This window comes from Oncorhynchus keta, chromosome 22, assembly GCF_023373465.1.
Source record: "Oncorhynchus keta strain PuntledgeMale-10-30-2019 chromosome 22, Oket_V2, whole genome shotgun sequence".
Lineage (NCBI taxonomy): Eukaryota > Metazoa > Chordata > Actinopteri > Salmoniformes > Salmonidae > Oncorhynchus > Oncorhynchus keta.
In genome coordinates, this window is record NC_068442.1 from 21,623,007 (window position 1) to 21,647,557 (window position 24,551).

Genomic DNA, 24,551 nt, shown 5'->3' on the forward strand with positions numbered 1-24,551 from the left:
TAGTTGGTTCGCTCACTGTCATAACGAAGAAGAAGAGTTGCCGGAAATCACGGATTACAACTTCCTTTCAATTCCAAGATGGCTGCCACATCCGGAAAACGTGTGTTGCCCATTTTAACAAATTAGCGTTTACCATGCTTTCATACAGTTTTCCTATTATTTTGTTTAAATTGTCAATATATTGGAAGTAAAGACTATTTTTTTGATAGTTTAGAAGTATCTGTGGCGAGTATACATTTGGAAGTGTTGGAGAGAAAGTAGCGAGCTAGTTTGTTAGCTTGCCAGTGTGTTCTATTTTTTTTGACTGGCTAACAAAAAGCAACAGTGATCAGAACAAGAAACGTAAGGTCTTAGCACAGAATAAGCCATGTCAGCCCTTACAATATTCGTCCGGAGTTTGCCAGCAGATGCATCTAACGACCGCCTGGAGGAGATATTCTCTGAGATTGGACCTGTAAAGCACTGCTTTGTTGTCAAGGAAAAAGGTGAGACGGCTACTAGCTAACGTTAGCTAATTTTGCTAATTTGTCATCTTTGTAAAACTGTGCGGATTATTTCAACATGTCATGAAACTACAAGAAGCCAGACCCTGTCATGCATAATAATAATATTAAACAATATGTGTGAGAAGTTAAACAACAGTATGGCATGTGGTCCTTTCAGGTGCAGAGAAATGTCGGGGGTTTGGGTATGTCACTTACTCCATGGAGGAGGATGCACAGCGCGCTGTGAGAGAGGTGAAAGACTATGATGGACAGAAGATAAACGTGTCGGTGGCCAAGAAGAAACTAAACGACAAGAAAAGGGGAACAACAGGTTTGTAAAACTTAACGTGGATGCTTAGTTTGTTATTTAGGTACCTACGTAATTCATAACTCTTACATTTGTGATGGTTCAAATATGTATTGTGGTCTTCTACACAGCCACGGCACCAAAAGATCCAGTACCCCAAAAAGAACAGAAATCTGAAGGAGGCTTAAAGAAAAACAGAAGGAAAGCCAGACTGATCATAAGGAATCTCAGTTTCAAGGTATGAAATGCATAAACACTCACACAGATAAACATTGTTTATCTTTTTCCTCTGCTTTGTGTGAGGTTGCTTTATTGTCTTCAGTTAAGAAAATATGTAAGATGTTTTATTGTCACATATACCAGATGTGTTGTTTTACAGGGTCAGCCATAGTATTACGGCACGCCTGGAGCAAATTAGGGTTTAAGTGCCTTGCTCAAGGGCACCTCATCATTGTCGGTTCAGGTATTCGAACCAGCAATATTCCGGTTACTGACCCAACGCTCTAACCGCTAGGCTACCTGCCACCTAGTTAGTTGTGAATGTTTGTCTTATGTTCTCACAGTGCTCGAATGAGGATCTGAAGCAGACCTTTGCCAAGTTTGGGACAGTTCTGGAGGCCAACATTCCACTCAAACCAGGTACAGACCTCACTTTGGGGCCCTCTGTAGCTCAGTCGGTAGTGCATGGCTCTTGTAAGGCCAGGATAGTGGGTTCTATTCCTGGGGCCACCTATACACAAAAAAATGTATGCACGCATAACTGTAAGCCGCTTTGTATAAAAGCGTCTGCTAAATGGCACACATTCCATTACTTTGAGCGAATCACCAGCCAACCACACTAAGCACGGTTGATTCTTGGTGCAGTCACCAGCCAACCACACTAAGCACGGTTGATTCTTGGTGCAGTCACCAGCCAACCACACTAAGCACTGTTGAGCCTTGGTTCAATCACCACACTAAGCACTGTTGAGCCTTGGTGCTTTTTTTTGCGCTAAGACAACTTTAATGTCAATAACATGTTTTCTATCTGATGGCTGACCATTCCTCACTCTGTTCATCTTCAGATGGGAAGATGAGGGGCTTTGCGTTTGTCCAGTTTAAGAACGTCTTAGAGGCAGGAAAAGCCTTGAACGCCATGAACCTGAAAGAGATCAAAGGTGAGACACCTTAACCTGCTGTGTGTTTGTATGTGTGAGAGAGACGGACACCTTTTTCTGCCCTGTGAATATCTCTCATAAAGATGGGGAGCATCTCAACAGTCTACTGTAGCTTCCTCTACTCTGATCAAGTCATTCTATCCTCTATCCTTTACAGGAAGGCAGGTAGCTGTGGATTGGGCTGTGGCTAAAGACAAGTTTGTCGCTACTCAGCCAGGAGCTAAGAAAGAGGAAAAGGTTGCAGCAGAGAAAGCGGCACCTGAAAGTGACTCTGAAGAGGAGGAGGAGAAGGTGGAGGAAGAGGAGGAGGAGAAGAAGAAACCAGAAGCACATTCAAAGAACAAGTATGAGCGTTTGCAGTCTTAATCTGTATTTCTGCATGTCCTCAGTTTATTGAACTAAAGTGAATGATGGGCTGTAAATATTTAGACCAGGGGTGTCAAACGTATTCCATGGAGGGCCTAGAGTCTGCAGGTTTTTATTTTTCCTTTCAATGAAGCCCTACAAAACCAGGTGTGGGGAGTTCCTTATGAATTAGTTACCTTAATTCATCAATCAAGTACAAGGGAGGAGCGAAAACCCACAGCCATTCGCCCTCCGTGGAATGAGTTTGACACCTGTGATTTAGACCTATTAAATGTCTGAATTAGCCTTCTTTGGCTTGACTTTGTCCGTTGGTTCCTAGAACTGCAGTACTTCAGCCAAGTTCTTGTTGAACTGTTGTGTTTAACAGTCCTCTCTACAGAGTCGGCTCTAAGCCAGCTCAGCAGCCAGACAGCCGATCAGAGCACGAGAGTGAAGAGGACGATGAAGAGGATCATGAGGAGGATGAAGATTCAGAGTCTCAGGAGTCAGATTGCGATGAAACAAGTGACCTTGGGTCTGATGATGAAGATGATGAAGATGATGAAGATGAGGATTCTGGTATGAATCGGTTGTCTTTTCTTGTGATTAAAGTGTGTATGCTCCACCTTGCCCTCCATTTGAACCCCTTTGACTATTCTCCCTCTGTCTCTCTGGTCCTCTCTCGGCCTCTCTCTTTGACTTTCTAGATAGTGCAGCCAACAGGAAGCCCCTCCCATCAGATATTAATCAGGGCAAAACCATCTTCATCAGGAACCTATCGTTTGATACGGAGGAGGAGGGCTTAGAGGAGGTGTTACTGCAGTATGGAGAACTGAAGTACATCAAGATCTGCCTACACCCAGACACTGAACACTCTAAAGGTATAGTCCTTGCGCCAACACAACATCCTTCTCTCTCTCTATCGCTGACACACTCCCCTCTTAAAGTTAACCAATGCAATTAAGTGATTCCAGTCAGAAGATAGAGGTCTATATGTTAACATTGAATCATGATTGTGTTGGTTCGCAATGGTTGTTGACTGTTGTGTTTGGTCAGGTATTGCATTTGCTCAGTTCAAGTCTAAAGAAGCAGCAGAGAAATGCATTGCTGATGCAGAGGATGAGTCAGAGGTGAGACTGAATAGAATGTTAAAGTACTAATTTATTCTCTACGTACATCTCTTCTGATGAGTTTTGAATTGATGTTATCTATGTTTGGGGGCAACATGTTTGTGTGTCTGTCTGTCTCAGAGCGGGGGTATCCGTGTGGATGGTAGGAAGCTGAACATTGTAGCGGCGGTGAGCAGAGAGGACGCTGTCAAACTAAAGGACAAGAAGGTTAAAACTCATACAGGGACCAGGAACCTCTACCTGGCTAGAGAGGGATGTAAGTTACTTCTCTCCTCCCTTTTCCTCTCCTCTCCCCACCCCTCCATCTCATCCCTCTCTCTCTCTCTTTCAGTGATACGGTCAGGAACGAAGGCAGCTGAGGGTGTTCCAGCAGCAGACATGGCCAAGAGGACCCGAGTGAGTACTTCTGGTTTTTCAACCAATCAAAGCATCAGTGTTGTCTTACAATCACAACACATTGTGTTGGTAACTGAGGGCTTGTGTCCTCAGTGTATGTTTGTTTGAGGAAGGCCAGAGTGTGTACATTTGTTAACGCTCCCCTCTCTCCCATTTTAGTTTGAGGACCTGAAGCTGACCAAGCTACGGGACATTAATGTGTTTGTGTCTAAGACCCGCTTGTGTGTCCACAACCTGCCCAAATTTGTAGACGTCAAACAACTACGAAAACTCTGCCTGAAAGCTGCAGGGGGTGGCAAGGTGGTCCGCATTACCGAGGTAAGAAACTGCTACCACATTTCCATAGCTGTTTCCATCTGATTAAAGTATGTCATTAGGTCCTCTCATCTCTCCAGGTGATCTCTTAGTGACCACATGGTAGCACTATTGTCCTATAAAGTTTCCTGCCCATGTTGAATGGCCTTTCATTTCTCTTTACAATCTCTCTCCAATTTTCTCTTCTTTCTGTGTCTACCATTTGCCTCTATTCTCTCTTATTTTCCTCACCATCTTAATCTGTATCCACCACCACCCAGTGCAGGGTGATGTATGATAAGAAGCCGGAGCGTGGTCAGGTGTTAGGCCGGTCACTAGGTTACGGCTTCGTTCAGTTCCAAGAACATGAACACGCTCTGAAGACACTACGATACCTCAACAACAACCCTGACATCTACGGGAACACCAAGGTGTGTGTGGCGCTGTGTTATTGTTGATCTGTGTGTTATGCATACACGTGTCCAGAGCACGTCTTTAACCTTATCCTGGACAGAATGCAGCTGTTTGAGAATGTAATCCCAGGTTATGTTTCTGAATGTTGTCTTTGCCTTTCAGTTGATGTCAGTACCTGCAGTAATTTATATCGGAACACATTGGATATGGACTCAAACATTGTAGTCATCAATATTGAGGAGAATGTTGAATTACACATACTCATGTTTGGTTTGGTAACCTACAGCATCTGATCAATATTGACAATTTTCTTGCCTAATGATGAGAATGTGTTATTGAAAAGACTTTGTAGGTTGTTATTAAATTTTTTTTTCTTGTGTGATTTCCTGTGTGGTATCTGTCTAGAGGCCCATCGCTGAGTTCTCTCTTGAAGATGGAAAGAAGCTGAAGATGAAAGAAATGCGACAACAACAAGTCAAGGTGTGTGTGTGTGTGTGTGTGTGTGTGTGTGTGTGTTTGTGTTTGTGATGATTAAAATGAAGAGTAACAATTTTCTCTCCATGGTTACCAGGAGCGTTTCAAGGGGCGGGGCCCTCAGGGAGGAGTGAAGCCGCAGTCTGGAGGCAAGACTGGACCTCAGGGGTGTGCGTCTAAACCCAAGAGTGCCATGGTAACGAAGGAGGGGCCAGCGAAGACGCAGACACAGTCGTTACCATCCGGACAGGACAGAAAGGATGGAGGTATGACGCTGTACATTTCTGCCCTAACCCTGAATATAATACAAACAGCTCATCAATTCTGGTGGAAGTGCTATTTTCCCTCCGTTTTCTGTCTTTGTTTTTGCTTTTTTGTTGTTTCTGACATTTCTCTCGCTTTTCTTTCCCTCTCGTCTAGTACTTCCCCCCCAGCCACAGGCCCAGACCCTGTTCCAGACCCAGCCACAGGACCAGAAGCAGGGCCGGCAGTATGCAGGCTTCCAGACCACCCCGGTTCTAGAACATGTAGAACTGGAGGATGGAAAGAAAAGACGGAAGGTTCTAGCCCTACCTTCTCACCGTGGCCCAAAGATCAGGTAACACACAAATAGAGTTGAAGTTGGAATTTTACATACACTTAGGTTGGTTAAAACACTTTTTTTAACCACTGCACAAATTTCTTGTTAACAAACTATAGTTTTGTCAAGTCAGTTAGGACATCTACTTTGTGCATGACACAAGTAATATTTCCAACAATTGTTTACAGACAAATTATTTCACTTATAGTTCACTTATAGTTCACTGTATCACAATTCCAGTGGGTCAGAAGTTTACATGCACTAAGTTGACTGTGCCTTTAAACAGCTTGGAAAATTCCAGAAAATGATGTCATGGCTTTAGAAGCTTCTAGTGGGCTAATTGACATAATTTGAGTCAATTGGAGGTGTACCTGTGGATGTATTTCAAGGCCTACTTTCAAACTCAGTGCCTCTCTGCTTGACATCTTGGGAAAATCAAAAGAAATCTGCCAAGACCTCAGAAAAAAAATAGCCAAGTCTGGTTCATCCTTGGGAGCATTTTCCAAAAGCCTGAAGGTACCATACCACGTTCACCTGTACAAACAATAGTATGCAAGTATAAACACCATGGGACCTGTCATACCGCTCAGGAAGGAGACGTGTTCTGTCTGCTAGAGATGAACAAACTTTGGTGCGAAAAGTGCAAATTAATTCCAGAACAACAGCAAAGGACCTTGTGAAGATACTGGAGGAAACGGGTACAAAAGTATCTATATCCACAGTAAAACAAGGCCCATATCGACATAACTTGAGAGGCTGCTCAGCAAGAAAGAAGCCACTGCTTCAAAACCGCCATAAAAAGCCAGACTATGGTTTGCAACTGCACATGGGGACAAAGATCGTACTTTTTGGAGAAATGTCCTCTGGTCTGAAAAAAATAGAAGGATATATTGAAGCAACATCTCAAGACATCAGTCAGGAAGTTAAAGCTTGGTTGGAAATGGGTCTTCTAAATGGACAATGACCCCAAGCATACTTCCAAAGTTGTGGCAAAATGGCTTAAGGACAACAAAGTCAATGTATTAGAGTGGCCATCACAAAGCCCTGACCTCAATCCTATAGAATATTTGTGGGCAGAACTGAAAAAGTGTGTGCAAGCAAGGAGGCCTAAAAACCTGACTCCGTTACACCAGCTCTGTCAAGAGGAATGGGTCAAAATTCAGCCAACTTATTGTGGGAAGCTTGTGGAAGGCTACCCGAAACGTTTGACCCAGGTTAAACAATTTAAAGGCAATGCTACCTTCTGACCCACTGGGAAAGTGATGAAAAAATTAAAAGCTGAAATAAATATTTCTCTATTATTCTGACATTTCACATTCTTAAAATTAAGTGGTGATCCTAATTGACCTAAGACAGGGACATTTTACTAGGATTAAATGTCAGGAAATGTGTGAAACTGAGTTTAAATGTATTTGGCTACGGTGTATGTGAACGTCCGACTTCAACTGTACTTTACCTATCATAATAATGTAACACAAACTACATGGTATAATTTTCATTGTGCAGGGCACGTGATAAGGGGAAGCCGCAGCCTGCCCAGCCTAAGAAGCCCAAGAACCGGCCCAGCAGGAGAGAGCTACAGGGAGGAACGTCACTGGAGAAACCTACACAGCCCAGAACAAAGGTTACTCGCACACACACACATTACCCATGTCTGCATGTCGTGGCCCCAAGAACAGGCCCCAACATTGAACTGTCTTCAATTGTTTTCCAGAGCGCAAAGGGGGCCAAGAAGCGGTTTAGGAACCAAGAGGATGACCGCTTTGACAACCTGGTTGAACAGTACAAGAGGAAACTGATGGGCGGCAACAAGACCACAAACATCAAGAAGAACAAATGGTTCAACAGTTAGTTGTGTGTGTGTGAGAGAGAGCGAGGCCATTTTTTGGTATACCCCAATAACCTTTTCCTTAAGTTGATTTCTACATCATTGACATGTTGAAACAATGGTATGATGTTTAAAATAACATTGAACTGTGTATTTTGGAGAGTCCAGCGTAGTACACTGTCATATGTCTGTGTCCTCATGTTATACACAATGTGTGGTGTGCCATCAGTGGTAAGGGAAAGCTATGAGATGGAATATCGTAATATAATTAACTTCCTGAATTGACCCCGACTCTGACAGACTGCATCAGCTGGAAGCACATGTTAAACAATGTGTGTGTTCTTCACAACAGATGCTGATGCTGTACTCTTTACTGTGTTTTATGTTCATGTTAACTATTGGTCAATAATAATGTAAAGAATATCAGAGCTTTCAAAAATGTAAATTACAATTTTATTAAAGAACTTACAAAGACAGTTTGTTTAGTCTGTCTGTATTCATGTTAAATGGTCATCTGTGATTCAAGAACATTTTTCAAAGAATCAATACATTTTGGGAACATCAACATTATTTCATTTTTATTTATTTTTTAAAATGTGATTTGACCTTTATTTAACCAGGTAGGCTAGTTGAGAACAAGTTCTCATTTGCAACTGTGACCTGGCCAAGATAAAGCAAAGCAGTTTGACACATACAACAACAGTTACACATGGCATAAACAAAACATACAGTCAATAATACAGTAGAAAAATCTATATACAGCATGTGCAAATGAGGTAGGATAAGAGAGGTAAGACAATAAATAGGCCATGGTGGTGAAATAATTACAAAATAGCAATTAAACACTGGAATGGTAGAATGTGCAGAAGATGAATGTGCAAGTAGATATACTGGGGTGCAAAGGAGCAAAAATAAATACAGTATGGGGATGAGGTAGATTGGATGGGCTATATACAGATGAGCTATGTACAGGTGCAGTGATCTGTGAGCTGCCCTGATAGCTGGTGCTTAAAGCTAGTGAGGGAGGTAAGAGTCTCCAGTTTTAGTGATTTTTGCAGTTCCAGTCACTGGCAGCAGAGAACTGGAAGGAGAGGCGGCCAAAGTAAGAATTGGCTTTAGGGGTGAGATATACCTGCTGGAGCGCGTGCTGCTATGGTGACCAGTGAGCTGAGATAAGGCGGGGCTTTACCTAGCAGAGACTTGTAGATGACCTGGAGCCAGTGGGTTTGGCGACGAGTATGAAGCGAGGGCCAGCCAACGAAAGCATACAGGTTGCAGTGGTGGGAGGTATACGGGGCTTTGGTGAAAAAACGGATGGCACTGTGATAGACTGAATCCATAAACCCGCACAATGTTGATATGTGTACTAAAACCCCTTACCTTTAAACATGAAACCCTCACTGAACCCTCTCTCTGGCTGGGACATAGAGACATCAACTTTTGACCTTCACTTATGTATCTTCTGGCGCCAACAGAGATGGCTTCCTCGCTTCGTGTTCCTAGGAAACTATGCAGTATTTTTTTAAATGTGTTATTTCTTACATTGTTACCCCAGGAAATCTTCGGTTTTATTACATGCAGTAGGGAGGAACTATTGGATATAAGAGCTCACCAACAACTCACCAGCATTACGACCAGGAATACGACTTTCCTGAAGCAGATCCTCTGTTTGGTCCACCAGCCAGCGACACAAAACAACGGTGCCGCAGACGGAGCGGTCTTCTGGTCAGGCTCTGTAGACGGGCACATCGCGCACCGCTCCCGAGCATACTACTTGCCAATGTCCAGTCTCTTGACAACAAGGTAGACAAAATCCGAGCAAGGGTTGCCTTCCAGAGAGACATCAGAGACTGTAACGTTCTTTGTTTCACAGAAACATGGCTCACTTGAGACACGCTATCGGAGTCGGTACAGCCACCTGGTTTCTTCACGAATCACGCCGAAAGAAACAAGCATCTCTCTGGTAAAAAGAAGGGCGGGGGTGTATGCCTTATGATTAACGAGACGTGGTGTGATCATAACAACATACAGGAACTCAAGTCCTTTGTTCACCTGACCTAGAATTCCTTACAATCAAATGCCGACCGCATTTTCTACCATGAGATTTCTCTCCGTTCATAATCCCAGTCGTGTAGATTCTCCCCCAAGCAGACACATTTACAGCCCTGAAGGAAAGTTCATTTGACTCTATGTAAACTGGAAACCACATATCCTGAGGCTGCATTTATTGTAGCTGGGGATTTTAATAAGGCTAATCTGAAAACACGGCTCCCTAAATATCATCAGCATATCGATTGCGCGACCCGGGCTGGCAAAACCCTGGATCATTGTTATTCTAACTTCCGCGACGCATATTAAGCCCTCCCCCTTTCGGAAAAGCTGACCACGACTCCATTTTGTTGCTCCCAGCCTATAGACAGAAACTAAAACAGGAATCACCCGTGCTCAGGTTCAATGCTGGTCCGACCAATCGGATTCCACACTTCAAGATTGCTTCGATCACGTGGACTGGGATATGTTCCGCATAGCGTCAAACAACAACATTGATGAATACGCTGATTCGGTGAGCAAGTTTTTTAGCAAGTGCATCGGTGATGTTGTACCCACAGCGTCTATTAAAACAGTCCCCAACCAGAAACTGGATTGATGGCAGCATTCGGGCAAAACTGAAAGCGTGAACCACTGCTTTTAATCAGGGCAAGGTGACCGGAAACATAAACAAATACAAACAGTGTAGCTATTCCCTCCGCAAGGCAATCAAACAAGCTTCAGTATAGCGTCAGCATAGAGACAAAGTAGAGTCACAATTCAACGGCTCAGACACGAGAGGTATGTGGCGGGGTCTACAGTCGATCACGAACTACAAAAGAAAAACCAGCCCCGTCACGGACCACAATGTCATGCTCCCAGACAAACTAAACAACTTCTTTGCTCGCTTTGAGGACAATACAGTGCCACTGGCACGGCCCACTTCCAAAACCTGCGGGCTCTCCTTCACTGCAGCCAATGTGAGTAAAACATCTAAACGTGTTAACCCTCGCAAGGCTGCAGGGCCAGGTGGCATCCCCAGCCGCGTCTTCAAAGCATGCGCAGACCAGCTGGCTGGTGTGTTTACGGACATATTCAATCAATCCTTAACCCAGTCTGCTGTTCCCACATGCTTCAAGAGGGCCACCATTGTTCCTGTTCCCAAGAAAGTTAACGTAACTGAGCAAAATGACTACCGCCTCGTAGCACTCACTTCCGTCATCATGAATTGCTTTGAGAGACTAGTCACGGACCATATCACCTCCACCCTACCTGACACCCTAGACCCACTCCAATTTGCTTACCGCCCCAATAGGTCCACAGACAACGCAATCACACTGTATACTGCCCTAACGCATCTGGACAAGAGGAATACCTATGTAAGAATGCTGTTCATCGTCTACAGCTCAGCATTTAACACCATAGCACCCTTCAAACTCAGCATTAAGCTCGAGACTCTGGGTCTCGACCCCGCCCTGTGCAACTGGGTCCTGGACTTCCTGACGTGCCGCCCCCAGGTGGTGAGGGTAGGTAACAACATCTCCACCCCGCTGATCCTCAACACTGGGGCACCACAAGGGTGTGTTCTCAGCCCTCTCCTGTACTCCCTGTACACCCATGACTGCGTGGCCATGCGCACCTCCAACTCAATCAAGTTTCAAGACGACACTACAGTGGTAGGCTTGATTACCAACAATGACGAGACGGCCTACAGGGAGGAGGTGAGGGCCCTCCGAGTGTGGTGTCAGGAAAATAACCTCACACTCAATGTCAACAAAGCAAAGGAGATGATCGTGGACTTCAGGAAACAGCAGAGGGAGCAGCCCCCTATCCACATTGACGGGACAGTAGTGGAGACGGTGGGAAGTTTTTAGTTCCTCGGTATACACATAACGGACAAACTGAAATGGTCCACCCACACAGACAACGTGGTGAAGAAGGCGCAGCAGCGCCACTTCAACCTCAGGAGGCTGAAGAAATTCGGCTTGTCACCAAAAACACTCACAAACCTTTACAGATGCACAATTGAGAGCATCCTGTCGGGCTGTATCACCGCCTGGTACGGCAACTGCTCCGCCCACAACCACAAGGCTCTCCAGAGGGTAGTGAGGTCTGCACAACGCATCACCGGGGGCAAACTACCTGCCCTCCAGGACACCTACACCACCTGATGTCACAGGAAGGCCATAAAGATCATCAAGGACAACAACCACCCGAGCCACTGCCCATTCACCCCGCTATCATCCAGAAGGCGAGGTCAGTACAGGTGCATCGAAGCGGGGACAGAGAGACTGAAAAACAGCTTCTATCTCAAGGCCATCAAACTGTTAAACAGTCATCACTGACATTGAGGGGCCGCTGCCAACATACTGACTCAACTCTAGCCACTTTAATAATGGAAAATGTATGTAATAAATGTTTCACTAGCCACTTTAAACAATGCCACTGTATATAATGTTTACATACCCTACATTACTCATCTCATATGTATATTCTGTACTCTATACCATCTACTGCATCTTGCCAATGCCGTTCGGCCATCACTCATTCATATATTTTTATGTACATATTCTTATTCAGTCCTTTACACTTATGTGTATAAGGTAGTTGTGAAATTGTTAGGTTAGATTACTTATTAGATATTACTGCATGTTCGAAGCACAAGCATTTTGCTACACTCGCATTAACATCTGCTAACCATGTGTATGTGACAAATAAAATTTGATTTGATTTGAGGTAGGCTACCATCCTCTGTCTCAGCCTGGCTCCAGTGGCAGAGGCCACTTCACACCTCCGTGTTAGGGATCAGGTTGCCAGTGAACTCAGTCATCTGACTGGGACCCACCAATCACAGGCCATAGCTGGTGGGGTTACAGTCCCTCACTTCTATCTGAACCCTTTAGTTGCATTCTGGAGTCGAGCTTGAGAACACCTGTGTAAGCACCAGCTGGACCTCCATGTGGACAATCCTCCACGCTGGACATATTGTGTCTGGACAGGGCTTGACATTAATTTTTTACTTGTCTGAAAGCTCAAGTCACCATGGGCCAAAAAGGTGACTGAAAATTGTATTGAATGGTGCAACGAACCACTTCACAAAATAACATTATCACTGGTATTGACAATGGAAGGCTCTTCTCTGATCCCATGTATCATACAGTATCTCCTGCCATTGTGGCACTTCCCCCACAAAGTAAAATACTGCACTGATAAACCTACTGTATGAAACACGTGGTCTGTCAACCCTCCATCAGCAGAGCTACTGGGTATGCCGGCTTTTGATCCAACCCTGCTCAAACATTTATCAAGGTCCTCTTGTGCAGCTGATTTTTTTTATAATGTGGTGTGTTCGAGCAGGGCTGGCGCAAAAGACTGCAAACCCAGTAGCTTCTGGAATCTCCAGGAGGATGGTTGGCCACCCTGCAACATTATTTAATTACAACCAAATACTTTCTATGTCTTAATAAAATAATTACCTCGTTCAATGAACCAGGGATCAAATGGCTAAGGTAGGCTAGGTAGATCAGATCAAATTGTATGACCAATTAATGCAGGAATCCAGGTATTTCCAAAGGGTTCACATACTTTTTCTTGCTACTGTATACAGGATGCTACCCTCCACAGCATACCTTCTCTCCAGGTCAAATCTCCAAACATACAACCTAATTTTGGGCAAAATTACCTGGAATGATTAATACTACCAAGGACACCATCCAACCAGGAACTGAGAAAGACCAGACAGACCAGATACAACTTCAATTAGCACTGGTGTGAAGTGAGAGATGTCGAAGCCTTTTGAGCCCAACAAATGGCAGGCTACCCCAAGGGGCCTTGAAGCCCCTTGCCGCTGTTCAGAGACCATCCACTGGCATTTTCTTCAAGAACTCTGCCTCCAGAAATAAAAGCTTCTCCCAAGATGGTGTGACACCTACTCCTGCTGCACTGCTGCTTGGATTCCACCTGGCGATCTGTTCACCGTCTGCCCTGGTTGTCTACCCCTGCCTGGTACATTTACCCCCACCACACTCCCCCCTGTCTCTCCCAAGCTTTCACTCGCCTCCAGCACACAGGCACTGTTGGGGCGAGTGACTCTGAACTTACAATGGCTAGCCCCAAGTCGTTATGTATTTTTTCTTGTGTGTTTTGCTATTTGCCTCATGACTCATGCATACTTTGACTATGAACATTCAAACAGAGAATGCTTATAACCACACCCGGGATTCTGACTCTCTTGGTTATACACTGCTATCTGAGCAGCTAACCAATCGCTGCAGCTGTACATAGTCTATCGGTAAATACAAAATTGTAATTATTTGCCTACCTCATGCCTTTTGCACACAATGTGCACACAATGTATATAGACTCTCTTTTTTTTCTACTGTGTTATTGACTTGTTAATTGTTTACTCCATGTGTAACTCTGTGTTGTCTGTTCACACTGCTATGCTTTATCTTGGCCAGGTGGCAGTTGCAAATGAGAACTTGTTCTCAACTAGCCTACCTGGTTAAATAAAGGTGAAATAAAAAATATTTAAAAAAACAGACTTTTGGCCTCCCATCCTATTCTAACCACATCTCACCGGCTTTGTATTCATGTTACCTGGTGAAATTGCTGTATAATATGATCTTGTTGCCATCTAATGCACATTCAAAATAAATCAACACTGCGGAGCTCTCGCTGTTCTCTGCCGTGTCTTGATTGTATTCCTGTTGATGATATCTGGAAATGTGCATGTACACGCTGGCCCATCTTCTGTTGCTAGCCCCAATTCTGACTTGTGTTCTGATATGTTTCACTGATTTCTCCTCTTGTAAAAGCCTGGGTTTTCTGCACGTTAATAATAGAAGCTTATTACGTCAAATGGATCAATTGAAAGTGTGGGTTCAAAGCTCCAATCCAGATGTTTAGGTCATTACTGAGTGTTTGAATAATGATGTTAACCTTTCTGGTTACAACCTTTTTCTGCAAAACATCTTCCAAAGGTAGAGGTGTGGCAATCTTTACCAAGGATCATATTCAGTGCTTGGTTTTCTTCACCAAGTCTGTCCCCAACAATTTGATTGTTTGGTTTTAAGCATTACACTTTCAAATAGCTATTTGTTGACTGTTGCTGGAGGTTATCATCCTCCATCAGCACCGGCCTGTACCCTACCTGCCCTAAGCTCTCTCCTGGCCTCTTACACTAAGTCTGAATTTTTCCTGCTAGGTGACCTAAACTGGGACATGCTTAAACCACCTGACCAAGTCCTAAAGCAATGGGAATCCCTAAAGGGAAGCACAGTCGCGAGCTGCCCAGTGACACGAGCCTACGAGACGAGCTAAACTACTTCTATGCTCACTTCGAGGCAAATAACACTGAATCATGCATGAGAACACCAGCTGTACCGGATGACTGTGTGATCATGCTCTCCGCAGCTGATGTGAGTAAGACCTTTAAACAGGTCAACATTCACAAGGCCATTTGGATTAACAGGACGTGTACTGTGAGCATGCAATGACAAACTGGCAAGTGTCTTCACTGACATTTCTAACCTCTCCCTGTCTGAGTCTGTAATACCAACATGTTTTAAGCAGACCACCATAGTCCCTGTGCCCAAGAACACTAAGGTAACCTGCCTAAATGACTACCGACCCGTAGTACTCCCTTCTGTAGCCACGAAGTGCTTTGAAAGGCTGGTCATGGCTCACATCAACACCATTATCCCAGATACCCTAGACCCACTCCAATTTGCATATTGCCCTAACATATCCACAGACGACGCAATCTCTATTGCACTCCACACTGCCTTTTCCCACCTGGACAAAAGGAACACCAATGTGAGAATGCTATTCATTGACGACAGCTCAGCGTTCAATCCCATAGTGCCCACGAAGCTCATCACTAAGCTAAGGACCCTGGGACTAAACACCTCCCTCTGCAACTGGATCCTGGACAAAACCGGAACGCAGTACCGGAAGTCTAGGTCCAAGAGGCTTCTAAACAGCTTCTACCCCCAAGCCATAAGACTCCTGAACATCTAATCAAATGGCTACCCAGACTATTTGCACCCCCCCCCCACACCCCTCCTTTACGCCTCTGCTACTCTTTGTTATTATCTATGCATTGTCACTTTAATAACTCTACCTACGTGCACATGGACTCTGTACCGGTACCTCCTGGTATATAGTCTTGCTATTGTTATTTTACTGCTGCTCTTTAATTACTTGTTCCTTTTATTTCTTATTCTTATTCATATTTTTTAACTGCATTGTTGGTTAGGGGCTTGTAAGTAAGCATTCCAATGTAAGGTCTACTACACCTGTTGTATTCGGCGCATGTGGCTAATAAAATGTGATTGGATTTGAAATCTTTCTCAGATTATTACCAATTCCACAAGGTATGACACCAAACACCCAGAAAAGGCTACTCTCCTCAATGTTATCTTCACATATAATCCTGGTGTTTTCTGTAATGACCTTAGTGATAATGACAGGTTTGTAATGCTATGGATAATGACAGGTTTGTGGGTGTAGTATTTTTATATTTTAGTGCAGCATTTGATTTAGTGGATCATGAAATAATTTTGACAAAATTAATGCATTATGATTTTAAGGAGGTAGCGTTGAATTGGGTACAGTCATATCTAACTGACAGGCAACACTCCACCTATATCAATGGTTAATTTTCTTCCCCTCATGCTTTAAACTGTGAAATATTGCAGGGCAGTTGCCTTGGGCCACTTCTTTATTTAATATATACCAATGACCTTCCTTATGCCTTATCTGTAACTCAAGCTACTATATTTGCAGATGATATTACAAGTTATACAGCAGGACAATTGGTTCAACACGTACAGCAAGCTTTACAAGGAGATTTGGAGAATATCAGGGAGTTGGTTGCCGTAACAAACTTGTTTTAACTTCTTATGGCTGCAGGGGCAGTATTGAGTAGCTTGGATGAAAGATGCTCAGAGGTGCCCAGAGTAAACGGCCTGCTCCTCAGTCCCAGTTGCTAATATATGCATATTATTATTCGTATTGTATTGAAAACACTCCAAAGTTTCTAAAACTGTTTGAATGATGTCTGTGAGTATAACACAACTCATATGGCAGGCAAACATCTGAGAAGAAATCCAAACAGGAAGTGGGAAATCTGAGGTTGGTCGATTTTCAACCCAGCCCCTATTGAATACACAGTGGTATATGGATAAAGTTGCACTTCCTATGGCTTCCAATAGATGTCAAGCGTCTTCAGAAACTTGAATGAGGATTCTACTGTGTTGTGAGGCTGGATGGGAGCTGTTTGAGTCAGTGGTCTGGCAGAGAGCCAGGTCCTGGTCATGCGCATTTCACATGATAGTGACCTGCGTTTCATGGCTTCTTTACAGACATAGGAATTCTCCGGTTGGAACTTCATTGAAGATTTAGGATAACAACATCCTAAACATTAATTCTATACTTAGTTTCTTCGACCTGTAATATAACTTTTTTAAAGTTTTCGTCCGAATTTCAGATGGACCTGCACGAGCGCTTGGATTTGTGTACTAAACGCGCAAACAAAAGTAGCTACATGGACATAGATCATGGACATTATCGAACAAATCAATAATTTATTGTGGAACTAGGATTCCTGGGAGTGCATTCTGATGAAGATCGTCAATGGTAAGGGAATATTAGGTAAGGGAATATGTGATTTCTGTTGACTCCAACATGGCAGAATATTTTTTTTATTTTCTGTGTGCCGTCTCAGATTATTGCATGGTTTGCTTTTTCCGTAAAGTTTTTTTTAAATCTGACACAGCTGTCTAACAATTGTATTTATCAACATTTATAATTAATATTTCTGTAAAATGATGTGGCTCTAGTGAACGTAATGCTCCCAATGCATACTGAGATTTTTTGATATAAATATGAACTTTATCAAAACATACATGTAATGTGTAACATGAAGTCCTATGAGTGTCATCTGATGAAGATCATCAAAGGTTAGTGATTAATTTTATCTCTATTTGTGCTTTTTGTGACCCCTCTCTTTGGCTGGACAAATGGCAGATTTTTTTCTGTGAGTTGATGGTGACCTAACATAATAATTTGTAGTGCTTTCACTGTAAAGCCTATTTGAAATCGGACACTGTGGTGGGATTAACAACAAGATTACCTTTAAAACGGCATAAGATACATGTATGTTTGAGGAATTTTAATTATGAGATTTCTCTTGTTTTGAATTTGGCGCCCTGCACTTTCATTGGCTGTTGTCATTACGATCCCGTTAACGGGATTGCAGCCCTAAGAAGTTTAAACACCAAGAAAACCAAAGTTATGTTGGTCTGTTCCGCTAAGAAAATGTCAACACAGCATGGGATACAATTAAGTATTGGGGGAGTACAATTTATTTTATTTTATAGGTAGGCCAGTTGAGAACAAGTTCTCATTTACAACTGCGACCTGGCCAGGATCAAATCAAATCAAATCAAATCAAATTTTATTTGTCACATACACATGGTTAGCAGATGTTAAATGCGAGTGTAGCGAAATGCTTGTGCTTCTAGTTCCGACAATGCAGTGATAACCAACAAGTAATCTAACTAACAATTCCAAAACTACTGTCTTATACACAGTGTAAGGGGATAAGGAACATGTACATAAGGATATATGAATGAGTGATGGTACAGAGCAGCATACAGTAGATGGTATCGAGTACAGTATATACATATGAGATGAGTGTGTAGACAAAGTAAACAAAGTGGCATAGTTAAAGTGGCTAGTGATACATGTGTTACATAAGGATGCAGTCGATGATGTAGAGTACAGTATATACATATGCATATGAGATGAATAATGTAGGGTAAGTAACATTATATAAGGTAGCATTGTTTAAAGTGGCTAGTGATATATTTACATAATTCCCATCAATTCCCATTATTAAAATGGCTGGAGTTGGGTCAGTGTCAATGACAGTGTGTTGGCAGCAGCCACTCACTGTTAGTGGTGGCTGTTTAACAGTCTGATGGCCTTGAGATAGAAGCTGTTTTCAGTCTCTCGGTCCCAGCTTTGATGCACCTGTACTGACCTCGCCTTCTGGATGATAGCGGGGTGAACAGGCAGTGGTTCGGGTGGTTGATGTCCTTGATGATCTTTATGGCCTTCCTGTAACAACGGGTAGTGTAGGTGTCCTGGAGGGCAGGTAGTTTGCCCCGGTGATGCGTTGTGCAGTCCTCACTACCCTCTGGAGAGCCTTACGGTTGAGGCGGAGCAGTTGCCGTACCAGGCGGTGATACAGCCCGCCAGGATGCTCTCGATTGTGCATCTGTAGAAGTTTGTGAGTGCTTTTGGTGACAAGCCGAATTTCTTCAGCCTCCTGAGGTTGAATAGGCGCTGCTGCGCCTTCTTCACGACGCTGTCAGTGTGAGTGGACCAATTCAGTTTGTCTGTGATGTGTATGCCGAGGAACTTAAAACTAGCTACCCTCTCCACTACTGTTCCATCGATGTGGATAGGGGGTGTTCCCTCTGCTGTTTCCTGAAGTCCACAATCATCTCCTTAGTTTTGTTGACGTTGAGTGTGAGGTTATTTTCCTGACACCACACTCCGAGGGCCCTCACCTCCTCCCTGTAGGCCGTCTCGTCGTTGTTGGTAATCAAGCCTACCACTGTTGTGTCGTCCGCAAACTTGATGATTGAGTTGGAGCGTGCGTGGCCACGCAGTCGTGGGTGAACAGGGAGTACAGGAGAGGGCTCAGAACGCACCCCCTTGTGGGGCCCCGTGTTGAGGATCAGCGGGGAGGAGATGTTGTTGCCTACCCTCACCACCTGGGGGCGGCCCGTCAGGAAGTCCAGTACCCAGTTGCACAGGGCGGGGTCGAGACCCAGGGTCTCGAGCTTGATGACGAGCTTGGAGGGTACTATGGTGTTGAATGCCGAGCTGTAGTCGATGAACAGCATTCTCACATAGGTATTCCTCTTGTCCAGGTGGGTTAGGGCAGTGTGCAGTGTGGTTGAGATTGCATCGTCTGTGGACCTATTTGGGCGGTAAGCAAATTGGAGTGGGTCTAGGTTAAAGGATAAAGCAAAGCAGTGCGACAAAAAACAACACAGAGTTACACATAGGATAAACAAAAGTATAGTCATTAACACAATAGAAAAATCTATATAGAGTGTGTGCAAATGGAGTAAGGAGGTAAGGCAATAAATTGGCCATAGTAACGAAGTAGTTACAATTTAGCAAATTAACACAGTGATAGATGTGCAGATGATGATGTGCAAGTAGAAATACTGTGGTGCAAAAGAGCAAAAAAGTTCATTAAAACAATATGGGGATGAGGTAGGTAGTTGGGTGAGCTATCTACAGATTGGCTCTGTACAGCTGCATAGATTGGTAAGCTGCTCAGATAGCTGATACTTAAAGTTAGTGAGGAAGATATAAGTCTCCAACTTCAGCGATTTTTGCAATTCATTCCAGTCATTGGCAGCAGAGAAGTGGGAGGAAAGGCGGCTCAATTGGGTGTTGGCTTTTGGGATGACCAGTGAGATATACCTGCTGGAGCACGTGCTACGGGTGGGTGTTGTTATGGTGACCAGTGAGCTAAGATAAGGCGGCGCTTTTCATAGCAAAGACTTATAGATGACCTGGAGCCAGTGGGTCTGGCGACTAATATGTAGCGAGGGCCAGCCGACGACAGCATACCGGTCACAGTGGTGCGTGGTATATGGATATGGGGCTTTGGTGACAAAATGGATGGCACTGTGATAGACTGCATCCAGTTTGCTGGGTAGAGTGTTGGAGGCTATTTTTTTTAAATGACATCGCCGAAGTCGATGTAGGATAGTCTGTTTAACAAGGGTATGTTTGGCAGTATTATTTAAGGAGGCTTTGTTGCGAAATAGGAAGCCGATTATAGATTTAATTTTGGATTGCAGATTCTTAACATGAGTCTGGAAGGAGAGTTTACAGTCCAGCCAGACACATATGTATTTGTCCACATATTCTAAGTTGTATGGCTCTGAAGCTTGTTTTAAGGTTTGTTAACACAGTGTCCAAAGAAGGGCCAGATGTATAAGGAATGGTGTCATCTGCGTGGAGGTAGATCAAGGAATCACCCGCAGTAAGAGTCACATCATTGATATATACAGAGTCGGCCTGAGAATTGAACCCTGTGGCACCCCCATAGAGACTGCCAGAGGTCCGGACAACAGGCCCTTCGATTTGACACACTGAACTCTATCTGAGAAGTAGTTGGTGAACCCGGCGAAGCAGTCATTTGAGAAACCAAGGCTGTTGAGTCTGCCGATAAGAATACGGCGATTGACAGAGTTGAAAGCCTAGGCCAGGTCGAGGAAGACGGCTGCACAGTACTGTCTTTTATCAATGGCGGTTGTGATATCGTTTAGTACCTTGAGCGTGGCTGAGGTGCACCCGTGACCAGCTCGGGAATCGTATTGCACATCGGAGAAGGTATGGTGGGATTCAAAATGGTCAGTGATCTGTTTGTTAACTTGGCATTCGAAGACTTTAGAAAGGCAGGGCAGGATGGATATAGGTCTGAAACAGTTTTGGTCTAGAGTGTCTTCCCCCTTTGAAGAGGGGTGATGATCCCGGCAGCTTTACAACCTTTAGCAATCTCGGACGATACGAAAGAGAGGTTGAACAGACTAGTAATAAGTGTTTCAACGATGGTGGCAGATAATTTTAGAAAGAGAGCGTCTAGATTGTTTAGCCTGGCTGATTTGTACGGGTCCAGGTTTTGCTCTTTCAGAACATCTGCTATCTGGATTTGGTTTAAGGAGATGCTGGGGAGGATTGGGCAAGTAGCTGCGGGGGATGCGGAGCTGTTGGCCGGGATAGGGTAGCCAAGAGGAAAGCAATGCCAGTCGTAGAGAAATGCTTGTTGAAATTCTCGATTATCGTGGATTCATCAGTGGTGACAGTGTTTACAAGCCTCAGTGCCGTGGACAGCTGGGAGGAGGTGCTCTTATTATCCATGGACTGTACAGTGTCCCAGAACCTTTTGGAATTAGAGCTACAGGATGCACATTTCTGTTTGAAAAAGGCTAGCCTTTGCTTTCCTAACTAACTGTATATTGGTTCCTGACTTCCCTAAAAAGTTGCATATCACGGGGACTATTTGATGCTAGTGCAGTATGCCACAGGATGTTTTTGTGCTGGTCGAGGGCAGTCAGGTCTGGAGTGAACCAAGGGCTATATCTGTTCTTAGTTCTACATGTTTTTGAATGGGGCATGCTTATTTTAGATGGTGAGGAAATTACTTTTTAAGAACAATCAGGCATCCTCAACTGTTGGGATGAGGTAAATATCCTTCCAGGATACCCGGGCCAGGTCGATTAGAAAGGCCTGCTCGCTGAAGTGTTTTAGGGAGCATTTGACAGTGATGAAGGGTGGTTGTTTGACCGCGGACCCATAACGAATGCAGGCAATGATGCAGTGATCTCTGAGATCCTGATTGAAAACAGCAGTATTTGGAGGGCAAGTTGGTCAGGATAATATCTATGCGGGTGCCTATGTTTACGGATTTAGGGTACCTGGTAGGTTCCTTGATAATTTGTGTGAGATTGAGGGCATCAAGCTTAGATTGTAGATTGTAGGATCGCCAGGGTGTTAAGCATATCCCAGTTTAGGTCACCTAACAGAACAAACTCTGAAGATAGATCTCTGCAGTAGATTGCAACTCCTCCCCCTTTGGCAGTTTTATCTTGATGGAAAATGTTGTAGTTGGGGATGGACATCTCAGAATGTTTGGTGGCCTTCCTAAACCAGGATTCAGACACGGCTAGGACATCAAAGTTGGTGGAATGTGCTAAAGCAGTGAGTAAAACAAACTTAGGGAGGAGGCTTCTGATGTTAACATGCATGAACCCAAGTCCTTTACGGTTTCAGAAGTCAACCAATGACAGCGCCTGCGGACACACAGGGCCTGGGTTAACCTCTACATCACTCGAGGAACAGAGGAGGAGTAGGATGAGGGTACGGCTAAAGGCTATAAAAACTGGTCGTCTAGTGCGTTGGGGACATAGAATAAAATAATCTGATTTCTGGGCGTGGTAGAATAGATTCAGGCATAATGTACAGACGAGTATAGTAGGGTGCGGGTACAGTGGAGGGTAACCTAGGCATTGAGTGACGATAAGAGAGGTTGCATCTTTGGAGGCACTAGTTATGCTAGGTGAGGTCACCCCATGTGTGGGAGGTGGGACAAAATAAGTATCTGAGGCATGTTGAGTGGGGCTAGGGGCTCCGCAGTCAAATAAAACAATGATAACTACCCTAAACAACAGTATACAAGGCATATTGACATTAGAGAGAGACATAAAGCGAGGCATAAAGCAATCACAGGTGTTGATTGGGAGAGCTAGCTAAGACAACGGGTAAGACAGCAACAGCTAATCAGCTAAGACAACAACAACAGGTAAAATGGCAATGAATGGGCAGAGAGTGTCAGTTAACTACACACAGGGCCTGAGTTCGAGGCTGGGGCCGACAGATAAACAAAATAAACAAAATGGAGTACCGTGATTAATGAACAGTCCAGCAGGCATCAACCATGTAGCCAGGTGATCATAAGATCCAGTGAAGCGAAATAGATGAAACAAGGAAGTCGTTACTACGCTAGCAAGCAGGGAGACATGGCATTCATAATGTTAGCAGGCAAGAGCTAGCAGAAGCGTCTTCATCGGCGTCCGATAAAGGCCGTTTGAGGGCACATCAGATGGAATTCCGTCGGCAGACCAGTCGTGATGGATCTGCGGGGCTCCATGTCGACAAAGGCTCTAGGCCAATGGCAAAAGAGGTAATGTAGCTGGAGTAATATCGTTTGCTAGCCGGGAGATGCGCCTGGCTCAAGGCTAACTGATGCTACCTCCGGGACAAGGACGTAAGCCACTATAGCCACTGGGTAGCAGCTAGCTAGTTGCGATGATCCGATGCAAAGGTCCAGAGCTTACTTACGGGAGGGAATCCGGCGATGTAGTGGCTTCTAGTCATGTTAGTGAAGAGTCCGGGAGGCATCAGCTGTGTAGCTGAGTGATCATAGGGTCCAATGAGCAGGCCGGGGGATGGGCCTGGTTCAATGGCTAGCTTCGTGGCTGGGCTGAGGATCTGGAATAACGGCCAAGTAATCTGGAGTAATGGTGGAGAAAAGCAGTGCTGATATGCTCAGGGTTGATATCGCACTGTGCAGACTGGCATTGAAGAACTTGCAGAAAACAAACTACTAGGAGTGCAGCTAGACAACTGCTTATAATGGTCGTCTCAAATAACTAATCTATGTAAAAACAATATATTAAAACAGCATGCATGATCAGAAGGATAGCTAAATATTAGGAGGCTGCAAATTGCACAGAACAAAGCAGCAAGGATTGTTTTAAGGTGGCGATATGGTTCTTCTGTTGTAGTCATGCACAATGCTCTTGGTTGGTCATCAATTAACAAGATAATTGAAAAAAACATGCTCATTTTATTTCATAATATACACCATTTAAAATGGCCAAACTCTATTCACAACTGTATTCAGTCGGTAAGAGACAGACATTCAGTAAATACTAGGAATAGATTGTCCACCATGTGTTATCCAGACAGAAAAGAGAAATAGGCCAAATACCATTTAGATGGAGAGCATAAAGAAATTGAATAATTTAACTGAGCAAACCAGAAACCTCTCAATATATAAATTTAAACAATTACTTTAAAACAATTTAAATATAATACACAGAAATGTTGTGTTGGACTATAGTAGATGAAGAATCAATATCTTTTTAGTATTTATTGCGTCAATATGTTAGTGTATTATGTATTATGTTTGCAACAGTGTGTTTATATGTGAAAATGTGCTTGTATTATAAATTGTATTTGAATGTTTAAGGACACTTGGAAGATAAGTCCAAATCTAAAATCAAAATCACTGTTTTACAGCCTGTGTTCGTAATGGCTGCTCAGTGAAACGACCTGTCCTGATTTGTCATAGATGCTTGCTAAAATCCAAATCATGAGAGAGCAAACCACACACAAGTCAGAGTTATCATAAAGTCCATCTTTAATTATATGAGCTTCACCATAGCACTGTGACTCTCAGATCAATTCAGTGTCCATAAATTCATTCTCTGAGAGTGTCAACATAATGGCAA

General features: G+C 43.8%; 1 protein-coding gene across 2 annotated transcripts; it reads left to right on the top strand.

Moving 5' to 3' along the window:
- rbm28 (RNA binding motif protein 28) lies at positions 1–7,886 on the top strand. Of its 2 annotated transcripts, none has more exons than XM_035798472.2 (18): positions 1–485; positions 664–816; positions 924–1,030; positions 1,356–1,431; positions 1,857–1,949; positions 2,107–2,293; positions 2,695–2,873; positions 3,002–3,175; positions 3,351–3,424; positions 3,545–3,680; positions 3,756–3,820; positions 3,980–4,138; positions 4,396–4,545; positions 4,934–5,008; positions 5,100–5,268; positions 5,423–5,600; positions 7,089–7,206; positions 7,297–7,886. In XM_035798472.2, the coding sequence occupies exons 1-18, from the start codon at positions 368–370 to the stop codon at positions 7,432–7,434; spliced, it is 2,349 nt and encodes a 782-aa protein (XP_035654365.1). In that variant the 5' UTR covers positions 1–367; the 3' UTR covers positions 7,435–7,886. The 2 variants fall into 2 exon arrangements, with proteins under 2 accessions (XP_035654365.1, XP_035654364.1); XM_035798471.2 differs by having other exon boundaries at positions 2–485; positions 2,683–2,873.
- Positions 7,887–24,551: the final 16,665 nt, after the last annotated feature.